This window comes from Vipera ursinii, assembly GCF_947247035.1.
Source record: "Vipera ursinii genome assembly, chromosome: 1".
NCBI lineage: Eukaryota > Metazoa > Chordata > Lepidosauria > Squamata > Viperidae > Vipera > Vipera ursinii.
In genome coordinates, this window is record NC_139512.1 from 134,650,630 (window position 1) to 134,671,781 (window position 21,152).

The 21,152-nt window shown below is 38.1% G+C and overlaps 2 protein-coding genes across 2 annotated transcripts in view; one reads left to right on the forward strand and one right to left on the reverse strand.

The window, feature by feature from the left end:
- The window catches only part of GPR39 (G protein-coupled receptor 39), a gene marked incomplete at both ends in the record, with an annotated part of 210,405 nt that extends 190,848 nt beyond the window's left edge, over positions 1–19,557 (forward strand). Inside the window, one exon of the mRNA XM_083359301.1 lies at positions 19,037–19,557. Within this exon, the coding sequence (XP_083215427.1) occupies positions 19,037–19,557 (521 nt within the window). The remainder of the gene's footprint in view (positions 1–19,036) is intronic.
- A 393-nt stretch (positions 19,558–19,950) lies between these two features.
- Positions 19,951–21,152, reverse strand: part of LYPD1 (LY6/PLAUR domain containing 1) — a gene marked incomplete at its 3' end in the record, with an annotated part of 34,152 nt that continues 32,950 nt past the window's right edge. The window contains exon 3 of the mRNA XM_083369182.1: positions 19,951–20,189. Within this exon, the coding sequence (XP_083225308.1) occupies positions 19,951–20,189 (239 nt within the window). The remainder of the gene's footprint in view (positions 20,190–21,152) is intronic.

Genomic DNA, 21,152 nt, shown 5'->3' on the forward strand with positions numbered 1-21,152 from the left:
CCAAGTGTGGTCTTACCAAGGCATTATAAAGTGGTACGATTCTATCCCTCCGTTAATACAGCCTAGGAGTGTGTTGGCATTTTTGGCAGCTGAAGTGATGTGGCCTGAGGTGGCCATCTGCTTGGCTACAATTGGTGTAGCTTATCTTCTGTGGAACTTCCCTTTCCATTAAGGTTGCTACAGTCAATGTCTACATTTGGCAATGGTGCTTTGGCCATGAGCCTGCTTCTTTGGTGGGACTGGCATGTATGAAGCTTTAAAACAGACTAGTTTTTCTCCAACAACATATGCAATTGTGACTTGTGCTTCTATAGCCTTCTTGGTGAGTAATTCCCTTCCCAGCAGCCAATGTTCTAAGAAATCCTGGAATCCTTCCTTTCTTTCATCACAGACTATTCTCTGAAATGTTGGCTCCACTGTAGTACATAGCCTTGTTCCTTTTTGGATAACTAAACTTGTACATCTACTGCACAAATCCAGACAACTGCTAGATGGCAGCCAAGAGAGACAAAATTCTAATTCTTTGCTGACACCCAGTGGTGTATAGGTTGACTACACCACTTGGGAGAAAGTACCTGAGAACATCCTACAGCTAAATATGTTTTGAGAAATTCTGTGTCAGCTTTACAAGGTAGACCAGGCAGGAAACATAACCAGATAAGTTAATTCTATTTTTATTGTAAAACTACATTAACAGAAACTTGCAAATCTGAAATTACAATTCTCCTACCATCATGTTTATAGTCCCAAAACCTAGGGAGAGTTCCTCCTGAGGTTCTTTCTCCTCCCACTAGGCAGGTTTTGGCAATGTTCCCTCTTATCTAACTGTTCCCTAGGTGGCATCTCTTCACCCGGTCTTTCAGGATCATTCCCATATACCATTGCCCCCGGCAAGAGTATGTATTTACTGGCTGCATCGGCACTGCACAAGTCCAGCTGATTACATCATTACAAATAAAGGAGACAAACTCCTTGCTAACATAGGAGGTCAATAGGTCAACAGTCCTTTCAAGGGAAGGAAGCAGGATTTGACAGAGTGTCTAGACCTTACAAGCACCAGCGATCAGTTGCAGCTTTTCCCTTTGTTGGTGACATTTGAATTTCAGCCAAGGAAAGTTGCCAATCACTGCCATTGTAGCATCATACGGAGGAGCTATATGGACAGCCGCACAACAAGGCCTGGCTCCAGTTGAGCGTTAAGGGTATGCGTAGGGACAATGCAATTAATGTCAAAGTGATTTCCTCTTAGATCCAGGATGGGAAAAAGGACCAGTAAAAAGTGGTCCTGTGAATGAGCCCAAACTGAAATATTGTAATGTCCTATAGTTTATGCTAAGGTTAGGGCTAAAGTTTACCCATGAAGTATTTTAAAGTTTTCACTTCTGCATTTCCATCAAAGATTTTTATTTTATTGTTTCTTTTTTTAAAAACACCACTGCAACAACAAAAGATATTGCTAAGCTTTATATGTCTTTTAAAAGTGAATCCTTTGTTAAGAGCTATATTCATATAAAGCCACGGAGAATAATTTGGTAGATTAGTAGCTTGATACAGTAGCAAAAGGTACACTGGGGACCACGAGCCAGCCTGACTGCCTACAGAGACATTTGTTAAGACTCTCTTACGAAAGTGTTAAATAGGCAATTCTTAGTAAAAACATCTGCCCTCTGTATGCACTGAGTCAATTTCAATCATGTTACTGATTTTGTTAATTTTATGCACAAAGGACATCTAGCCCAAGAGAGCAGGAGCTGCATTCTGTTCTATTATCTGCAGAGCAGTTAGTTATGCTGCAGTGACTTTGTTCCTCAGATACATCTGTGCAGTCCTGAGCACAGGCAACAGTTATATTTTCTCCCCTGAGGCTCCAGTGTTAACTCAGTCAAATTGCAGGGATAAGAAGGATATAATCAGTCACTTGTGACCACATCCTTGATGGCATTCCTATCTACCTTGCTGATGTTTTTGGAAACTAGCAGGGGCTAACATTTGATAATGAGAAAGCTGGGGTTTTCGAAGCAGTCTAAATAATTGCGCTCATGTATTTTGACAGATTATTTAAACAGAAATTGCATCCAAGCAAAAGATACAAAGCAAAGTAGAAGATAAACAACTATTAACAAAGCAAAAGTAAAATAATATTTAAAAAACCCTATTGGTAGTACATTGTCCCCTTCCTTTGCATTTATTTGCCCAACCACTGTCAACTAAATAAATATTTGTACCATACTTTGAATAATAAACATTGCAGATTTTTGCTTGTATCTGTTAACATAACGTCATCTATTGTTTTTGATTGGTCTCGTACCTACTTTCCTAAAAATGTATCCCAAAGTCTGAATTTACTTTGCTGTGTAATGGTGGTGCCATATTTTCTACAATCTTATGATACACAACCTTGTGGTAGAACATCATGAAGGGAATTCTATAGCAGATTTTGCATATAAAGCACAGCATACCAGCATGTGTGGACTGATAATTACTTGTAAAATTCTTAAAATGTTATAAATATTGTATAGGGATTAATATATAATGGATTCTCTCACTGCTTATAAGGACTTAAGAGTAATTGAGATGGTACCCAAGTGACAAAGAATGAGAAGAAAAAAGGAAAATAAGGAATCTAGGTCCCAGTTCTTCAAAGGAGGTAATCTCAAGCCCATTGTCCCGTCCATTCAACAGATGAAGGACAGCCAGGAAACAGTGCTTGAATGGTATTTCTGTAAGGAAAAGAAAGTCAGCTCTTTATTTGCTGCTCCTCTTTTTCTGGAAAACACTATTATACTCTTCTTGAGAAGTAAGGGTTGCATTCTCCCCCCCCCCAAAAGAAGCTTGGTAGAGTGGAAGAAAATTGCATTCATGGTGAGATTCATTTAACTGAACAAAAACATTTTGCACAAAGTATCCATTTTGTACATTTTGTATGTGTATATATATGTATATACGTATACCTATATATACATATACATGCACACTGTCAACTATTATTAAAAAGGCTAAAATAATTTCTGGTGGTATTATCTGTACATTAAAATTTTGTTTAGTCACAATCTTTCACTTTTCACATTCTGGACAAACAGTGGTCATATATTCTAGCAAAAGATGTTACATATGTGCATGAGTGTAGTCAGTAGCATATGCCTTTTTAAAAATAGCAAACATGCAAAGAAACAAAAATAAGTCCAAAATATCTGTATTACATCCAGAAATGCCAACTTTGCAACCAATATTTCTCATAACTATGGCACCCTAAGGATACCTGCATACAGGCAAATGCTTCTCTGGGATCAGTAACGCAGCAGGGATTGCTTTTTCCTTCCAATAACATATACCTTAAACCAGTTTATTGCATTTGACAATTGAACTAAAAAAAAATCTCATTGTCAACCAATATAATTCATTTAATTTGAAATCAAGTGAAAAATTGATTTAAATTATTTCATTAAAACAAATTAATGGCAATTCTTTTATAAGAAGTTGCCTCAAACAAAATGAGTTTGACATGCCTGCTCTAGATAGTTGAATGCTCCAAAATAAATTCTATACCAGGCCTGTACATGCAGCCTGCCACGCACCCTTGGACAGAGCACAGACTTTTTTTTTAAAAAAAAGTAATAAAACCACGACCACTGCCCTAAAAGTCATGTTGCCTAGTGTCTCCATGGCTTACCATGACCATGATGCTCCTCTAGTCACCAAATCATTGATTATCCCACCAGCATTCCTTTGCAGATCACAAAGATTTTTAATTTATCAGTGTGGACCTTTCCCTTCTACAAGTTGCACAGACCTCTTCTAGATTTTCCTCTTGCCTTTCCGAGTTAATTCCTTGGTCTGTCATTGAGCAAGAATTGACTTTGTAGGGAAGCATATTATCATTTGATGTATATTTAACATATGTTATACATTTATTTACCGATTATATAATATTTGTATGCAATTCACATGGCGAGGTTTGGGGCAACTTACAATAGAAAAAAATATATTTTTAAAATCATAAGGTTAAAACATAAAAGCAGGGCTTTTTTTCTCATAGAACGCTTTGAATGGCGTTCTGGCACCTTTTTTTGCACACACACACACACACACACACACAAAGCTTTTGCACAAGCTATGCTACTTCCTCCCTCCCACAAGCTATGCTACTTGAAAGCCAATAGGAATTGCTGCTGAGTGCGCCAAAAGACCCGGCCGGCAAACGTTGCACTGGCAAGTTGTCTGCAGTGAAGGTGAGTTGGCAGGAAGTTTGCATCCCTCCCTGATGCCCAACTGCACCATCTCAACTAGGTAAGTAAGAGAGGACAAGGAGTGGGAGGTGGGTTCTGCGGAGTCCATGTGCACTCCTTCCTTGTGCTCACCCGTGTCAGCCAGGCTGGTGGCCTACCCAGTGCTCGACCTGCACCACCGTCGCATTGCCCTGCGCGCATAAGTGGCCGCCCTGCATCTCCTGGCCCCCCACGCTTCCACCGCCCGCCCCGTGCAGCCCCACCATATAGAGCGAGCCCCACTGCTCCCAGCCACGCCAGCTCCGGCCCCAGGGGACAGCCTGCCGCCAACACCCCTCACGCCTGTGACCACAGCAGCGCCTCCCCCCCTGCCTCCTGTGCCCGCCAAAATGAGAGTTCCAGCACATATTTTCTTTTTAGAAAAAAAGCCATGCTGGGAAGATAGCAGCTAGATGCAAGATGGCGAAGAATTTTTCTGCGTATTTTTGAATACGTGTATACTGATTGCTTGTTTTTTAATGAACTAATTTATTTTCCTTCATAAATATTGACAAAGGTAAAGCCAAGTCAATGATTATGTTTAATAAATTATGACACTCACCTCTTCCATTATCAATATCATTTGCTTCTAATTAGCTGTTACAGATGTTTGTCCTAGAGCAAACAAAGCATGTCCTATACAAATAACAATAAAGAATTTCAGCCACAGCTCACAAAATCTGCCAGCTCATGGAATGTTTCTTGGCTCAGAATCAGGGAAGTAACTCCTTGTGTAACTTTAGGAAAAGCCCTCAGCTGTTCTTTTCATATTAATAGCACGAGGACAGTCTACTCAACTTCAGATTCTTAACATAATGATTTCTCAATACCTTCCTCTGTCCTTCAGGCACACAATATCTTAGGCCTGCAGAAATATGGGCTGTTGAAGAGTTGGGAGAACAGGTTTCTTCATGGGAGAAAACTCCAGCTTGTAAGCCTTAGTTTCTTGCTTGAACTACTTGGACTCCACTATATTCTCCTAAACATTGATGAAGAATAACTAGTGAGTGCTTCCACTGAAGTCTACTTTCTCTAAGTGTCCAGTCATGGGATCTATATTAATGTGTTCAGTTAGGTCTAGGAAGAAAGGAATGCAGCATATTCTTACAAATAGCACTGTAAGATTACATAGTTATTGGCTGTATGACATATATTTGGGGAAATACAAACTGATTTTAGACAGCTGACTTTGAATAGCAGAGTTATTTTCCAGATGTATTACACTTTTTAATGTAATGTGTCAGGATTTACGGTTTGCACCTAGTATATGCAAAAAATTTGCTTTATCATTATTGACTGATTATGTGGCATTAAACCTGTGTCAATTCTTAATGATTTTCTTCATGATGAGCTGTCCCTAACCTGGCCCTTCAGATCTTTCAAATGTTCACCCATTGCCACTTAATTGTCCACCCACTTTGCTGCAGATCATCCTCTTTTCTTTCTTTCTTTCTTTCTTTCTTTCTTTCTTTCTTTCTTTCTTTCTTTCTTTCTTTCTTTCTCTTTCTCTTTCTTTCTTTCCTTTCTTTCTTTCTTTCTTTCTTTCTTTCGCTTTCTTTCTTTCTTTCTTTCTTTCTTTCTTTCTTTTTCTTTCCCTTCCTTCCTTCCTTCCTTCCTTCCTTCCTTCCTTCCTTCCTTCCTTCCTTCCTTCCTTCCTTCCTTCCTTTCTACCCAACATTAGAACTTCCTCCAGGAGGCTAGATCGTCTTAGCATAGTTTCAAATATATAATTTGCACCTGGACATTTATTTCTTGAGAGGGAACTGTTGGATTGATTTGCTTGATGATCCATTTGTTTTCTTGCCTTCTCTGTCATTATGGTCCTGACTACATTCCAGTAGTAGATTGTCCATTGCTGCATATGATGATTGTGCAAAGGTCTTAAGTATCTTTTTTATGATAAATATGGCAAGCACTCTTTCTGTCAAATGCACTGCTGTTTCTTGGTCTCACCAACTGAATGTGATCCTCGGCTGGAAAACCAGCACATATCAGGTCCACCATTACAGAACTTGATGTTACTACCCTCTCAAGAAATTGTAAGATGTGGTTTCGTATTGCAGATTAGCAGCCAATTAAGACAATTGGTCCGTTCTTATGGTGAAAAACTCTCAGTTATAAACCCTCACAAACTATCTTACTTCGATATCTTACGTTTTCTCTTAACCTATCTTGCTTTCTGTTGCTCTCTCTCTCTCACTCACAAGGACTGTAGAAACTCTATATTCTCAATATACTGTACCACAGTGGTAGAAACAACATTAACCTCAGTCTAGGAATTATCTCACTTCACTGCCCATTGAATTGGAAAAAGTTTTAGAAACCCCTCAAGAATTTTTTTGTCAGTGTTCATTTGGCTGTCAAATTGGTGTGATGTGGCATTATGCTTCCTGCTATTTTTTAAAAGTCTTTTTTTCTTTTCTTGTTGTCCCATTTCTTTTCAGTCTCTTTCCTAGCTTTTCTATTAGTTCTCTAACAAAGATTTAATAATAGCAAATGAAAAATGGACACACGTGTGGGCATCTGTGGTATTTTTTTAAAAAGTTTTTGATGGGATTTAATGATGCTGGTTATAGTAACTGAAAATAAATGCTGTTTTGTATGTCTAATTCCAGTGCACAAAACAGGCCTAATTATTTGAAAGCTATTTTAAAAAATGGAACTACGTCCATTTTTTGTTCAATCTTAAGTTGGAACTGAACTAACCATATGCTTATGTTTCACTGAAAATTACCATTGAAATGTCAGTACAGACGCAGTTGTTGAGAACTGAATGACCAAAATATCCTTCTTTTCAAAGACTAACATAGTTCACACCAATAATATTCATAAAGAATCTGTTTTTAGTATTTAGGGGCCATTTCTTCCCTGTGAATCAGAGGAGAAGGGAGTGATTATGGAAATAATTAATAAGGATTAGCATTGAATAATGAAAAATGTATACATTAGCGCACTCCTGTGACAGTAATTCTAAATTCAATCAGATGAGTCAGATCTATTGGATAATTGGTCTCTAGAGAAGCTGTGGGGACGTGTGTGGTTTAGGATTTAAAAGTAACAATTAAAAGACTTATCAGAGGCAGGCACAGTCATTTTGAGAGAAGCAACCACTAAAGATCACTCTATTCTTCATTGAGCTTTGATTGTGGCTTGCTAGATTGTGTTTTTAAATCCTCAATAAAATTGCAGATAGTACTGAAGTGTGCTGCCCCGATCACTCATACACACACGTAACTGTGGTTTAGTGAGTTTATTAATATTCCCTAGCAATTCCCTTCACCAGAACCCAGAACTGTCCCAATTAAGTCCAGCCACAAACAGACCAAGGTTAGTCCACAGAGTAATGGCCAAATAGTCCACAAAGCACTTGAAACATTCTCAAACAAAATAACTTCACCAGACAAACTTAAATCTACCAGGCAAACTTAAAACCACATACGAAAACTCATGAGGCAAGAAAAGTTTCCAAGGCACGATTCCATTCCAAACATGGTGGCAATCCAGAGTGAGGCAAGAATCATGACAACCACAAAACACACAGCTAGAAAACAAACACCTTGTTCCCAGCAACGCCTCCATCTGTTTGCTATGATAAATAGCCAGCTTCTGGTGCAACCCATCAAGATGGGTGGGGCTTTTTCCTCTCGAGCAATCTGGCTGAACTTCTCTGCTCCTGCCTTTTCTCTGCCCTATGTGTTCTTGTATCAGGTACAGAAGGTAGTTCCTCCTCCTCTTCACTGGCTGTTGCCACTGCAAGCTTTCCCACACTGTAGCCTCAGCCAAATCCCTTCCGGATGGCTGTTCAGAGCCATCAATCAACTCAGTTCCTGACATGCCAGAGGGAGACTCATCCTCCCCCATGCTGACATCTAAGGAGGTATCTGGGAAATAGTCCAAGGGAGTCATCATCCGAAGTGATTTTAGTATTCAGTTACCTGGAGGAATATTTCAGATTAATTAAAAATAATTTTTAAGGGAGAAGCAATTGCCAAATTCTTCTATCGTGTGCCACTGAGACGCAATTATGTTGCTGCACCTTAATGCAAGATGTTTACAGTACTATGAAAAATTGTCACTATGGAAAAGATTATGAGGACAGTATGCACAAGGTCATTATTCTACAGGTCTCACAAATAGCAACAATTTTATCAGTTTCCTCTTAGAAACTATTAGTAATTTAGGAGACACAGTTCATTCTTCCATAATCTCCAACCAGTATGGAACTTCAGAAGCAGCAAGAGCATCAGGATTAAGCTCTTTTCATTTAACCAACATTTACAAAAGTAGCAAACAATAAGCAAAAACAAATAAATGCAGGGAATAAGAAAAAAAAGAAAAGGAAAATTAGTGAAATCTATTTTAAACCATCGCCATCCATACATCTTTTTCAAAATTGTCTCTTTCCAAAGTCCTCAATGGCACTACATCCACATGGAGAGAAGTAAGCAGTGGGGTACCACAAGGTTCCATCTTAGTAAGCAACACCCCAGAAGACAAACTCAGGATCCAAAAAGATCTTGACAAACTTGAACAATGGGCCCTATCCAACAAAATGAGTTTCAATGTGGAGAAAAGCAAAGCCTTATATTTAGGCGGGAAAAAAACCAAAGGTACAAATACAGAATGGGCAAGACCTGGCTTAAAAACAGTAACTGTGAGAAAGACCTTGGAGTCCTAGTGGACAATCACTTGACTATGAGCCAACAGTGTGCAGCAGCAACCAAAAAAGCTAATACAATCCTGGGTTGTATAAACAGAGGCATAGAATCAAGATCACATGAAGTATTATTACCACTTTATAAAACCCTAGTAAGACCACACTTGGAATACTGCAGCCAATTTTGGTCATCATATCACAAAAAAGGTGTTGAGAGTTTGAAAAACAATCAGAAAAGAGCAACTAAGATGATCAAAGGCCTGGAGACTAAAACATATGAAGAACGGCTATGGGACTTGGGTTTGGCTAGTCTACAGAAAAAAAGAAATAGGGGAGATGTGACAGGGAGGGCCTTCTCAGGGTGCCGGCGGTTAAGGAGTGCCGGCGGGTGATCCCCAGGGGGAGGGCATTCTCTGTGGGCCCGCCTGCCCTTTGGAATGATTTACCAGTGGAACTTCGGACCGCCCCCGATCTGCATTCATTTCGCCAGGATCTGAAAACCTGGTTTTTTGATCTATCAGGCCTGGACTGAAGGGGTTTTAGCTTTTAATATTGTTTTAATTGTTGGGCTTATGTAATTTAATCTATTTTAATTTATACTATTTTTATATTGGATTTTATGCTGCCCTGTAAACCGCCCTGAGTCCTTTGGGAATAGGGCGGTATAAAAATTTAATTAAATAAAATAAATAAATAAATAAATAAATAAATAAATAATAGTGTTCCAGTATCTGAGGGGCTGTCACAAGGCAGAGGGGGCTAGGTTGTTCACCAACGCACTAGAGGGAAGGAGAGAAACAATAGTTGGAAACTGATCAAAGAGAGAAGCAACCTAGAATTAAGGACTAAAAGACGTTCAAGGTCCCTTCCAGCTGTATTCTATTCTATTCTATTCTATTCTATTCTATTCTATTCTATTCTATTCTATTCTATTCTATTCTATTCTATTCTATTCTATTCTGCCATGTATCATGGAATCTAATATTTTTTTTAAAAAAACCTGAAAAATAATTCAGTCTCAGACAAAAACCTATCACCTGAGTACAAAAGAACACACATTTTCACATCTACAACCAATATATTTCTAATCTCCTACTTATCTGTAAATAAATTAACCAAAGGGACATCACAAATCTATGCTTTACTCCCAACACAATAATACTGTACCATTCCAAGCCCTGCACTTATTTTTACACATGATTTACTTCCATCACACGCTACTCTTATTGCATTCATCTACCAACTTACAATTCCATATTGATGCAAAAAACCCCTACAATTCAATCCTACTCCCTCTTCCTTTATATCAACAGTTGTACAATTAATTCTCTTTCTGACATTCATACATTTCTCAATTATTTGGTAAAGAGCCAAATCCTGCTCTTCACACACACACACACACAGAGAGACTCATGCACACACACACATTGCTTAGCATCCAACCAACATTCACTTCCCAATTTTTGCATGATGTATCCTCCTGCACTCTTTCAATCAAATTTCACCAAACAATTTCTTAGCCACAATTAACATATTAATCCTTGTGACATTTCTTTGGCAACTTTTCCTTCTGCCTGAGGATTAATTGTGAACACAGACATAGCTTTCATGTACACATTGAACAATCTGCACAGCAACCTCATAATCGAGTCACACCGAAAGGTTAACATTTCTCCAGTTACACCATCTACCCCTGTAACCTTATTTCATAGCATTATTTCTTGTCATCAGGGGTTTTTTCCCCATAACATACATAGTATTTGTAGTGTTTAGAGTGGAGAGTCCAATCTTTTGGCTTGCCTGGGCTGCATTAAGTGGAGAGGAACTGTTTTGGGCTAAATATAGTAGTTAATGTATATAAATGCACATAATCTTGTTAAAATAATCTTGTGGGGCCACATTACTAGCTGTCTAGAATCACCTGCAGCTCATGGGCCACAGGTTGGACATGCCTGATTTAGAGCAAATATAGCACTCCACTTTTAACTTATTGTTATTATTCCCATATACACTTCTAAAATATTTTTACAGCATTCCCTCACTTCAGTTACATATTAGATCAGGGGTGTCAAACTCAATTTCATTGAGGGCCGCATCAGCATTGCGGTTGACCTCAGGGGGCCGGGTGGGTGTGGCCAGGGTGGGCGTGGCCTACTGAGTGGGCGTGGCTAGAGTGCATATGGCCTACTGGGTGGGCATGGCCAGCTCTACATCGTTCGCATCAAGGGTGCCTATGGGGGCCTGGGCCGGAGTGGGACAGATCTGAGGGTCTCTGGCAGAAGGAGGGTCTCTGGGCCAGGGCCAAGGCAGTGGGGGCCGTTCCCTCACTGTTTCCAGGATGGCTTCGCGGGCCACATGAAACCACTTCGCGGGCCGGATCCGGCCCCCGGGCCTTGTGTTTGACATGTCTGTATTAGATCATTTCATTACTTGTATTCGTTAATTGGTTTCACTTTGTTACACACTTCTTGTTTATTTTTTATCAACTTCCAAAACATTTTTAAAAATTTCCATAAAAATTGCCCTATGTGCCCTGTCTTGTTTAGTATTAATGTTTCCTGATATCTTTGACTGCATTCTTTGCCATTACAGGTACCTCTTGTTTAGTGACTGCCTTGTTTAGTGATAATTCAGTTACAACGGTGATGAAAAAATAACTTTAGATTCAATTCTGACATTTATGACCTAAAGCAAAGGAAAGCTGAAGATCATAAGTACAGTTGTATTTTCACTTAGTGACTGCTTCATTTAACAACCAAGGTGCCAGTCTTAATTATGGTCACTAAACGAGGACGATCTATATCCTTTTCTCTCTATAGACATGCCGGTTCTCCCATATTCATCTCACATTTTTTTCTCAGTGTGGTTTTTACTTTGTAAAACTTTGTTTTACAATTACATCCTTTTCATTTATTTTGTTGGAGAATTAATCTGTCTTCTCATATATATTTTTTCAAACACAAGTCTACCTACTCTTCTTACTGTTCTACATTTCCTCTTGTTTCTTTCCCTTCTTTCCTTTTCTTCCATGTCAATGTCCAAAAAAATAATATTTTTAAAATTCAGCTGCCTGTGTTTCACCCATCAGCATTCAGGGATACGCTCACACGTGCTTATGTACTGCATTCTCAATTTAAGTTTTATTGATTTAAGTCATTCAAGAATTATATAGTAATAACATTTTAGATTAGCATGTGTTAAAGTGCATTGCATGGGTGCAGTGCAATAACAGGGTTTCCCCCCCCCCTAACTTTTGTCTTTGCCTGTCCTGCTGTGTGTTCCTGGCTGGGCTTCCTGGCTCTTCTCCTCTTCCAAAGCTTGCCTCTAGCTGAGGGGACACATCAAGAATAACTTTTCCTACATTTCAGGTCTGGGGAAAGGGAAAAAAGGCCCCGTTTTGTCAGCTGCTTTTCTATAGCCTCTTTCTTAGCATGGTTGCCATTCCCTTAGTTTTTTGTGTTACTTTTACTCCTCAGGTTTGGCTGTTGATTCAGCCTGTTCTTCAAAAAAATCTATGGATGCAGAACTGCCAAGCAGCCATCTTGTTTTGTCTCCTACACACACACACACACACCCCTAGTCAACACTGCTGCTTGATTGGCAGCTGCTGCTTGATTGGCAGCTGCTGCTTGATTGGCAGCTGCTGCTTGATTGGCAGCTGCTGCTTGATTGGCAGCTGCTGCTTGATTGGCAGCTGCTGCTTGATTGGCAGCTGCAGCTTGATTGGCAGCTGCTGCTTGATTGGCAGCTGCTGCTTGATTGGCAGCTGCTGCTTGATTGGCAGCTGGGTTGTCCCAACGATGGGGGAGGTTCAAGAAAGCAGGAGCAAACAGGAACACTTGCCTTATGACTGGCCTTCCAAGAGATGGTTACAGCAAAAGTCCTCCAGTTTAATTGGTGTGAAATGGGCAATACAGCATAGACACATGTAGTCTGGAGAGAAATCTGTCTCAGGGTGTGTGTGTCAACTACAGCAGGGGCATTGGTAGTACTCTTGTGAAGAATATGTGAAAATTCCTTCACAAATGGATGAAAAATACCACCACACCCCACTTTTGGGGGGAGACAAAGGGTTTGGTGCTGCTTTCTCTGCTCCCCTTTCCTTTGGCAAAGTATGAATCCAAATTATAAGTTAACATGTCCTCGATTTCATTTTTATTACTTGCTGCTCCTCTCTTTCTACCCTCTCCCCCTTTGTCCTAACTGCCCTTTTGAAAGTATTTTTTCCTCTCATGGCTGATGTGACCCTTTCATTTCACTGCTGTTTCTTTCAGCTGAAATCTGTACCTCTTCACTTCTCTCCTGTCTTCTCTGTCCTTGTTCTGCCTCTGTCCCTTTGCCCTTCAAGCCATCTCTGTTTTACCTTCTGCAAAATCTTTTTTCTCATTTTCTTCTTCTGTCACTTGGTTTTTCCCTTGTGGCTTCAAACTCCTAATTGCTTTACAGGCTTCCCAACTTACTTTCCTCTGAATCCCTTCTCTGCCATCTCTGTTCTCCTTTGTGCTGCCACCAGCACTTTCAAACTTTACTCCCTTCCCAGGGCCTTGTGCTTCCTGATCTCCTCAGTGATTTACCCCACTGCCCGTTCCTTCTGCTAAAACAGGGCTGTATTTTGTGTCTACTTCTTCCTCTCTCAATTAATGTAAGCCTCAGATGATCACTGATTTAAAAGGCAGTGAATAGCGCAAGCTGCAATGGGAATTTTAAACATTTGTTGGTGAAAACAAGGTGTGTGCATTTAAGGAGATCTGTGTAAAATGCATTGATTTGGAGCAGAGATGGAATGCCTCAGGAATGATAGACATAACTTTTTTACTGAAATCAATGGGTCTTTACAACCAAACATTCTCTCTCTCTCTCTCTCTCTCTCTGTGTGTTATGTGTGTGTACAGAGAGCATTAACCAAGCTTCACTCCTGAACCGTTTCAGCCTGTACTTTTTCCCAGCTCATTTTTTGTTCAGTATTGGCTGAAGTTGCTTATAAATCCATCAAAACATAGGAAAGTGAGGAAAGTTTTTATACAAACATCTTGATCTGATATCACAATTTATTTTGCATTTCTGAAACATGAGCAAAATTGAAATAAAATTATACTGTAGGTTTAAACAGAGGATATTTTGATATGGCATTAATGATTCTTTAAATATATGTCAGGAGGATATTATTCAGATATTGCTGGAATGCATTCAGATCAGTACCAGTAGCAAGTTGCCTCCTATAAGGTGCCTGAAAAAAAAGCTCTTTAGTGGGTAATATATGCAACTGAGGAAAATTAATACGCATTTAATGCTGTAATCCAGCATTTATTTAGGAGTATATTTATTTAGTTGTAAATCCAATGGAATCATTTATAAACCAGGGAACTCACAATTCTTTGCCCATTCATTAGCAGTCACTGCTTTCCATAGGCACAGTAGAGAAGCTATGTCAAATCTCACAAGTCCTCATTACTTGCTTTGTGAGACTACATTCATGGTAGGGCAAAGGACTATGAGATTCACTGCTTCTCACAGATCTTTCACTCAGTGTTATTATATTTGTTTGAAGAAGTCAGTGAAGCAGACCTAGTTCAAGATGGATGGGCACCATTTAAATGACCACTTCATTTGTTTTTGCTTAAATCTGCACCCTTACAAAGTACAGTAAGTCCTTGACAACTCCAGTGTTTCTCAACTATGGCAACAGAAAGATGTGCCAACTTCAACTCCCAGAATTCCACAGCCAGCATGTATGGAATCCTGGGAGATGAAGCACACACATCTTGACATTTCCAGGATTGAGAAACGCTGATCTAAACAATACAGATATTTCCTAAGAACACTGAGCAATGGCATTGTGTAAGCCTATTTTCCTCTACAATATAAAAATAGTTGTTATTCTATAGAGCCAATTAGTATCTTTTCTCCATCCCATTTGTGTTGATTGTACAAGCACATTAAGAAGAGTAAAATGTTACATTTTATGATATTGTAGCGTGGATGAAAATAAAGGTTTATGGTTAAATTTTAAAGGAACAAAGCTCCAAACATATATTCACATCTCTGCAAAAGAGAAATGTTTTTTTCCTGGGGTACCAAGAGATGAGCAATTACTTGTGCTCACCAAAATGACAGTTTACACAGAGTTCTCTGCCTGTCCCTTGAAACACTAACCTCTACAATACAGTGCAAGGTTACAATCAACTCATTTTTTACTTCCTCTGAATAAAGCAGTTGGTTCCTCATGAGGTGTCTAGGGAAGGAAGAACTCGGATAGTGTATAATTTAAGTGAAAGTCAGCAGTAAGTATATGAATGGAAAAAGCAAAATTTGAACATGCTGCATTTTTTTAAACAGGCAAAGTATTATTTTGTCCATATTAATTATACATTGTGGATTTTGTACATTATATACATTGTACAGAAAGTATTATGTATGTTAAGTGCTGATTACAAATTTCACTTAAGATTAACAACCGGAATTCTTCCCCACATTTTTAATTTAATGCAACCCCAGACAACACAGCTTAAATGAAGAGCCAGTAAACCTGCAGCCTTACTTCCTTTTTACCTTCAACATTAGAGACAGAGTTCCAGTCTTATAGGAAAAAGGTCCTGATCTTGGGAAGCAACTCAGAAGTATGTTGCAGATTATATACTTCATGTTCTGGCCCATAAGGATGTTTCTGATTTGGTCACATATTGCATCCTGGAATTGGTTAGCTTGCTCTGCCAAACTCCATAGAAGATATTGAATGCTGTTTTTTTGAGGGTTGGAACTAATTGTAATTAGCTGGAAAGGCCTCACATTACTCACATTTTTTTAAAAAAAATTGGGAGTGTGATTTAACAAAAACAGAACCTATTTGGTAAATAGGTTGATTCTATTTTGCCTTATTCATCCACTTCAGTTTCTTGGATTTCTATTTATGAAGTTATATACTTTGCTGGTTATTTCATGTCACATGTTTAAGACAACTTTTGTGGTTTTAAGAAGTGTTTTACTTCCTTTTAAGGAAAAACAAGATTTTAAAATAACATAATAAAACACACAACAAAGGGTAAGTTGACTCACCTGACCAAGTCTTAAAACCTTTCAATATTTCTGCTAGAAAGATTTCTCAGATCAGGACATTTCTGATACTAGGCCTGAAAGGAAACCACTTTCAAGGTTCACTGTTTAAAATGTCATTTAGTTATTCCATATTTTACACACATATACAAACAAAATATTAAGTACGGTATGTGGCTTCTGTGTCATGGCTCATTGATCTTTTGTTCTTCTTAACGATAATGAGAGTGAAGAGAGAAATAGGAACGAAGGCATGGCCTTACTGTATCTTAATGCAAGGCACATCAAATACTGGGTAGGTCATGATCCTGAAAAATAAATGAATAAATAAAAGATAAAAACTATAATAGTAGAAAGTAAAAAAAAACATTATGAGAGTCCCTGGAAAGATTAAAAAAGAACAAGGCATAATGAGCAGGCGAGTGATTTCTTTAATGTTTGCTATTCCCAGTTGATATTTTTAATACATAATAAATTTCAAGAAATATGAATTGTCAGAGGTCCCAGACATTAGGAACGGTTAGATACTTGGGGAATTTTGACATGAGTGATTTAACAATATTGTTGTTGTGGAAGATATAATGAAACACAAAGCTCCAGTGAACGAAAATGCTTCTTCCCATTCTCAAAAGTCTCTTCATCAAAATGCTTTTTACAAGCCTGCATACTTCCAGCATTAACACTGGGATGCGGCAGCCTATATTTTTATTTCCTAGCAAAGTGTGGGGGTCCAGCAATGTTCTTGAAATAAAAGTGATGATGCTCACAGTGGATACTTTGCATCCATCTATCTATCTAGCTATCTTGACTGCCCAAGTTACCCCGTGCTAAGATTGGTGACCAATAATTTCATAAATAAAATTGCCAATTTCAGATATCATGGCAACCCTAACCATGGATACATCAGTTACTTCTTCAGCACAAATTACAGCATATTGCACTTATTTCTGTGCTTCTATTTCCCAGCTGCTCAACATTTAGTTTTGTAAATTTACTCACCTCTGCTACCAAAATCACTCCTTTAAGGCAGAGCAATAGCCTTAACTTTGGTTATAGAGTCAGACATATTACAAACTGTAAACTTACTTTAAAATAATTTTAAAGCTCTGGTGTTTCATCTGTTTTTGACAAATTATCTCTGTTCACCCTCATTCATACACATTTATAAGAAACTTTAAGAGGTACACGTTAGTAAATCTATACACTTTGCTAAGCATATCAAACAGGGATTAAAAAAATGAATTAATTAGTGTATCTGCCAATATAGTTTCACCATCCATAAGGAGTCATAAAGAATACGCCTAAGAAAATTGGCAATGTACTGTGTTTTCTAAAACTTTTGTTTTTGCAAATTTCTGTTAAGCATAAATGTAACGGGTGCATATATGTGATTTTGTACAAAATGCTGAAATCCAAGCCTTCACTATAATGAAAACTTCATAGAATTACAAAAAATTAATCTCTTTATTAACCAAAAGTAAACATTAAAATCAAAAGATTCACAAATCTATTTATTACACACAGTTTATGTTCAGTCCTGGCTCTTCCAGGGTGCTGCTGCCAATCGCTATTTTCTTCTGCTTATATTCGTAGTTGTTCTCTTACATTTTTCAAAACAATTTTGATTTTGAATTCTGTATCTTTCCCAATTATTTTATTGAATAGATATTTTACAATTTAGTAGTGACTAGGTAAGAATCCAGATTCATTTCGACAAAAGCAACGTAGAGCCTGCACATTTTCTAATAAAACAAATTGAATTGTAGGACTAACTTTAAAGCAAGTAAGAATTTTAGCAAGCCTGGTATAAAAAAATCCACAAATCAAAAGAAAAACGTGCAATGGAACAGCCAACATTTGGATAAATTATTCTCTTTTCACAGATAAGGCACCTTTGCTCTAAAACAAGGAATACCCCAGCAAGGGTAAATAAGCTAAAAACTCTGAACATTTTCTTTCTTTCCCTCAAACCCATCCATGAACATCCATCACGATGGAGACTACAAATGCATCTTTTATTTTATAGTGATTTTTCTTAAATTTAGAAATATTTCAGTAATTGAAATTGGGTTGGAAATCAGAGGTTATACTCAATTACCATTCTGGAAAGATGGTTTAACCCTGCACTTAAAAAGTTGATTAAGAAAATGTAAATCTAAGGAAGCTATTGTTCAGGATGGTTAATATTGATTTATTCCATTAGTTTGTTCAACAAGTAAACAAGACGATGTGTGTGAAGCATGCTGAATATTTCAAAACTATGGAATCGGTGTTTTTTTGTCAGCCCTGGGAGCCTGGCATTCTTGTCTTGCCAGCAATAAGAAAGTTAAGGATAAATATTTTAATATGCTTCTTCAACAAAATAAAGTGAACCTCAATGAAATAAATATTCACATTTACAGGTGAATGCAAACTAGCTGGACAGCAAAACTTGGAACAAACTGTGTTCTCTAGAAATTCCATTTCCAGGATCAGTTAAAGTTTGTTCTCTGTGCTATTTTATTTTAATTCAACTGCAGCTTCTTTCCTGAACACCCTTTATATACTCTGTCATAAAAAGAGCCTTTCACACTGTACATAAAAATATTTTCTGTAGGAGAAAAGTTACCAAAAATAATGCCAAATTGTATGCACATTTTTTTAAAATATAAGTGGAATTTGATCTGCTTTCGGATATTGCCTGTTCTAATATGGCTGTATTATTTAGTAATGAAAAGGAGAAGGAGGAATAGGCAACAGAGTATCAATAACAAAATATTTTAAGAATGCAGTACAAATGAAATAAAGCACTTGAACTTAACCAATGTCAAGGATCAAAAGAAAAGCTACCTTACATGTTACACAATACTTATTGGAATACAGAATCCAATGACCTTGAAACCCGTGGGTTGCCTTTTCCCCCCTTCTGTCTCTCTCAGAATGTATTTTGCTACTGGCAGAAGATGCTGTCAAGCAAAACACTGAAAAACTGGTATCATTTCCTAGCCAGTAAGTGGAGCATTGATTCTAAATATTTTATGATTTGGTTTCACAAGTTCTTTTTCTCTCTTCTCCTTCCTTGCAGGTTTGATTGTTGCAACACTGGCGATATGCTGGCTACCGAATCAAGTTCGAAGGATCATGATGGCTGCCAGGCCCAAGCAAGACTGGACAGTCTCTTATTTCAGGGCATATATTATTCTCCTCCCCATAGCAGATATCTTCTTTTACCTTAGCTCTGTGGTGAATCCACTCCTGTACAACATTTCCTCCCAACATTTCCGGAAGGTCTTTCTTCAAGTCCTCCGATGTCGCCTGTCCATAGAGCATGCCAACAAACAGAAGTACTTGGCAACTAGTTTAAACTCTGGAGCCAATATCAATCGTTCCAAACGCCCACTGATCTTCGCGTCATCCAGGCGAAAGTCTTCCACCAAAGCAGCACAGAAGGTTTCCTCAAATATTCTTCAGGATGAGGCTGAAATTGACTCCAGTTTATCAAAACAGAATCCCGAGTCACTGGAGCTCAATGTGAGAACAATGCCTCTGGAAACCAGCATAGATCCAAGTCTTGTTAACCAGAATGGCATTTGCGAACATGAGTAGTAAATACTCATAAAAAAATTATAGAATACACAATAGGCTAAAAGCAGCAGCAATAAAGGAAAACAAAAAGGAAGATTTTACAGCCAACAACCTGTACCCTCCAAGTTCAAGTGCTAATTTCAATAGACTATTTTCCAATAACATGAATGATAGTGCTTTTGTACGGACCGAACTGTTGATTTATTTTTCTTTGTTTCATTTTGTTTTAAAGTGCATACTGGAAAAAATCAGACAACTAGATCTATTCTGCAAGTAATGAAGTTGTTGAGACTTTTTTCCAGACAAAACTCTTCTTTTGGGAAAGCAAACAACATCACAATGGAAACCAGCTGTGCCTTTGAGAGAAGTGACACAGGAAGAATGATGGCAACAGAGGAAATCTTCCCTTAGAGTTTAGCAATGTGCGGGTGATAGAAACGGCAAGCTAGACAGCAGCATGGTTGTTAATACTCCTGCCCTAGGCATGGCGCCAGCGTTTCCTCGCTTCTTTGGCCTGGGCCCATTACAAAGTGGAGTGTTGCAGCAGCTTATACAAACAGAGTTTATCTTCCCTGGAGTACAGAAAGTCTGGTATCCGGCAGAGGTCATGAGACAAGCTGCAGAGGAGGCACAGGACTTGCGATACAGGATCCCTGCAACACAGAACAAGGACTGATTTAGTCAAATATGAACAAATATACTCTCCACGGTCTATTAGATCTTCCTATATTTGAAGGAGTGTTAAGAATTCACATGGTGACTATGAATGCCAGTGCATGCCAGGACATTTAGCTCATTATTACTTATTACGTTTTAATAAAAAAAAACTACAGCTTAAACAAAACGGCAATACTCTTAAAAAGTGCCATCCCCCTCCAACCCCTATAAAGCCTGCAAGTGGGAAGGGGGAAATGTGTCATAAATTTTAAGTGTCACTTAAAATCTTTAAAGGTTTAAGATATTAAAACTGAATTTGACAGAATTGTCAAAGTATGGCGTGAGTATTCAAGAGAATCCATGGTTTGTTATACATTTTAGATGTTCTTCAGTATTTCTGTAAAAAAAAACCCTGTGAAAAGCTCTTGGGGGAACATAGCAGAATGTTCTGCACTGCATCTCTTTCTTGTAACTAGGCTATTGCCATGTGAAACTGGGTATACTATTATTGAAGGTATATGTAAACTGTTTGTTTCAAAAGTTCTGGTGGTTATAAAATGAACTCTCCTTTAATACATACACTTATAGAAACATACACAAAGTGAACTGCTTATATTCTGCACCCAGCTGTCATATGACCTGAAAATCTCTTCTTTTATATGATCTGATAGAAATTCAGCTTTGGGCTGGGTACATAAATAATATGGCTATCAAACACTAACACTGTATGCTTCAGTTTCTCAGACAATTTGCTTTGGGGATTTCTGGAAGTAAGCTTCAGAGTTAATTTAAAACAATTCTTTCCTTTTAAGTAAAACTTGCACTGATCATGCTCTCTGTATTGGGGAAAGAATTAAACATGGGTGAAACATAAAAAAATGAATTTGTTTTATTCAGGGAATTAAATCTTTTCAAAAATATGTCTCAGCAAAAATGTACAGAACATTAGCTTGTGTTGA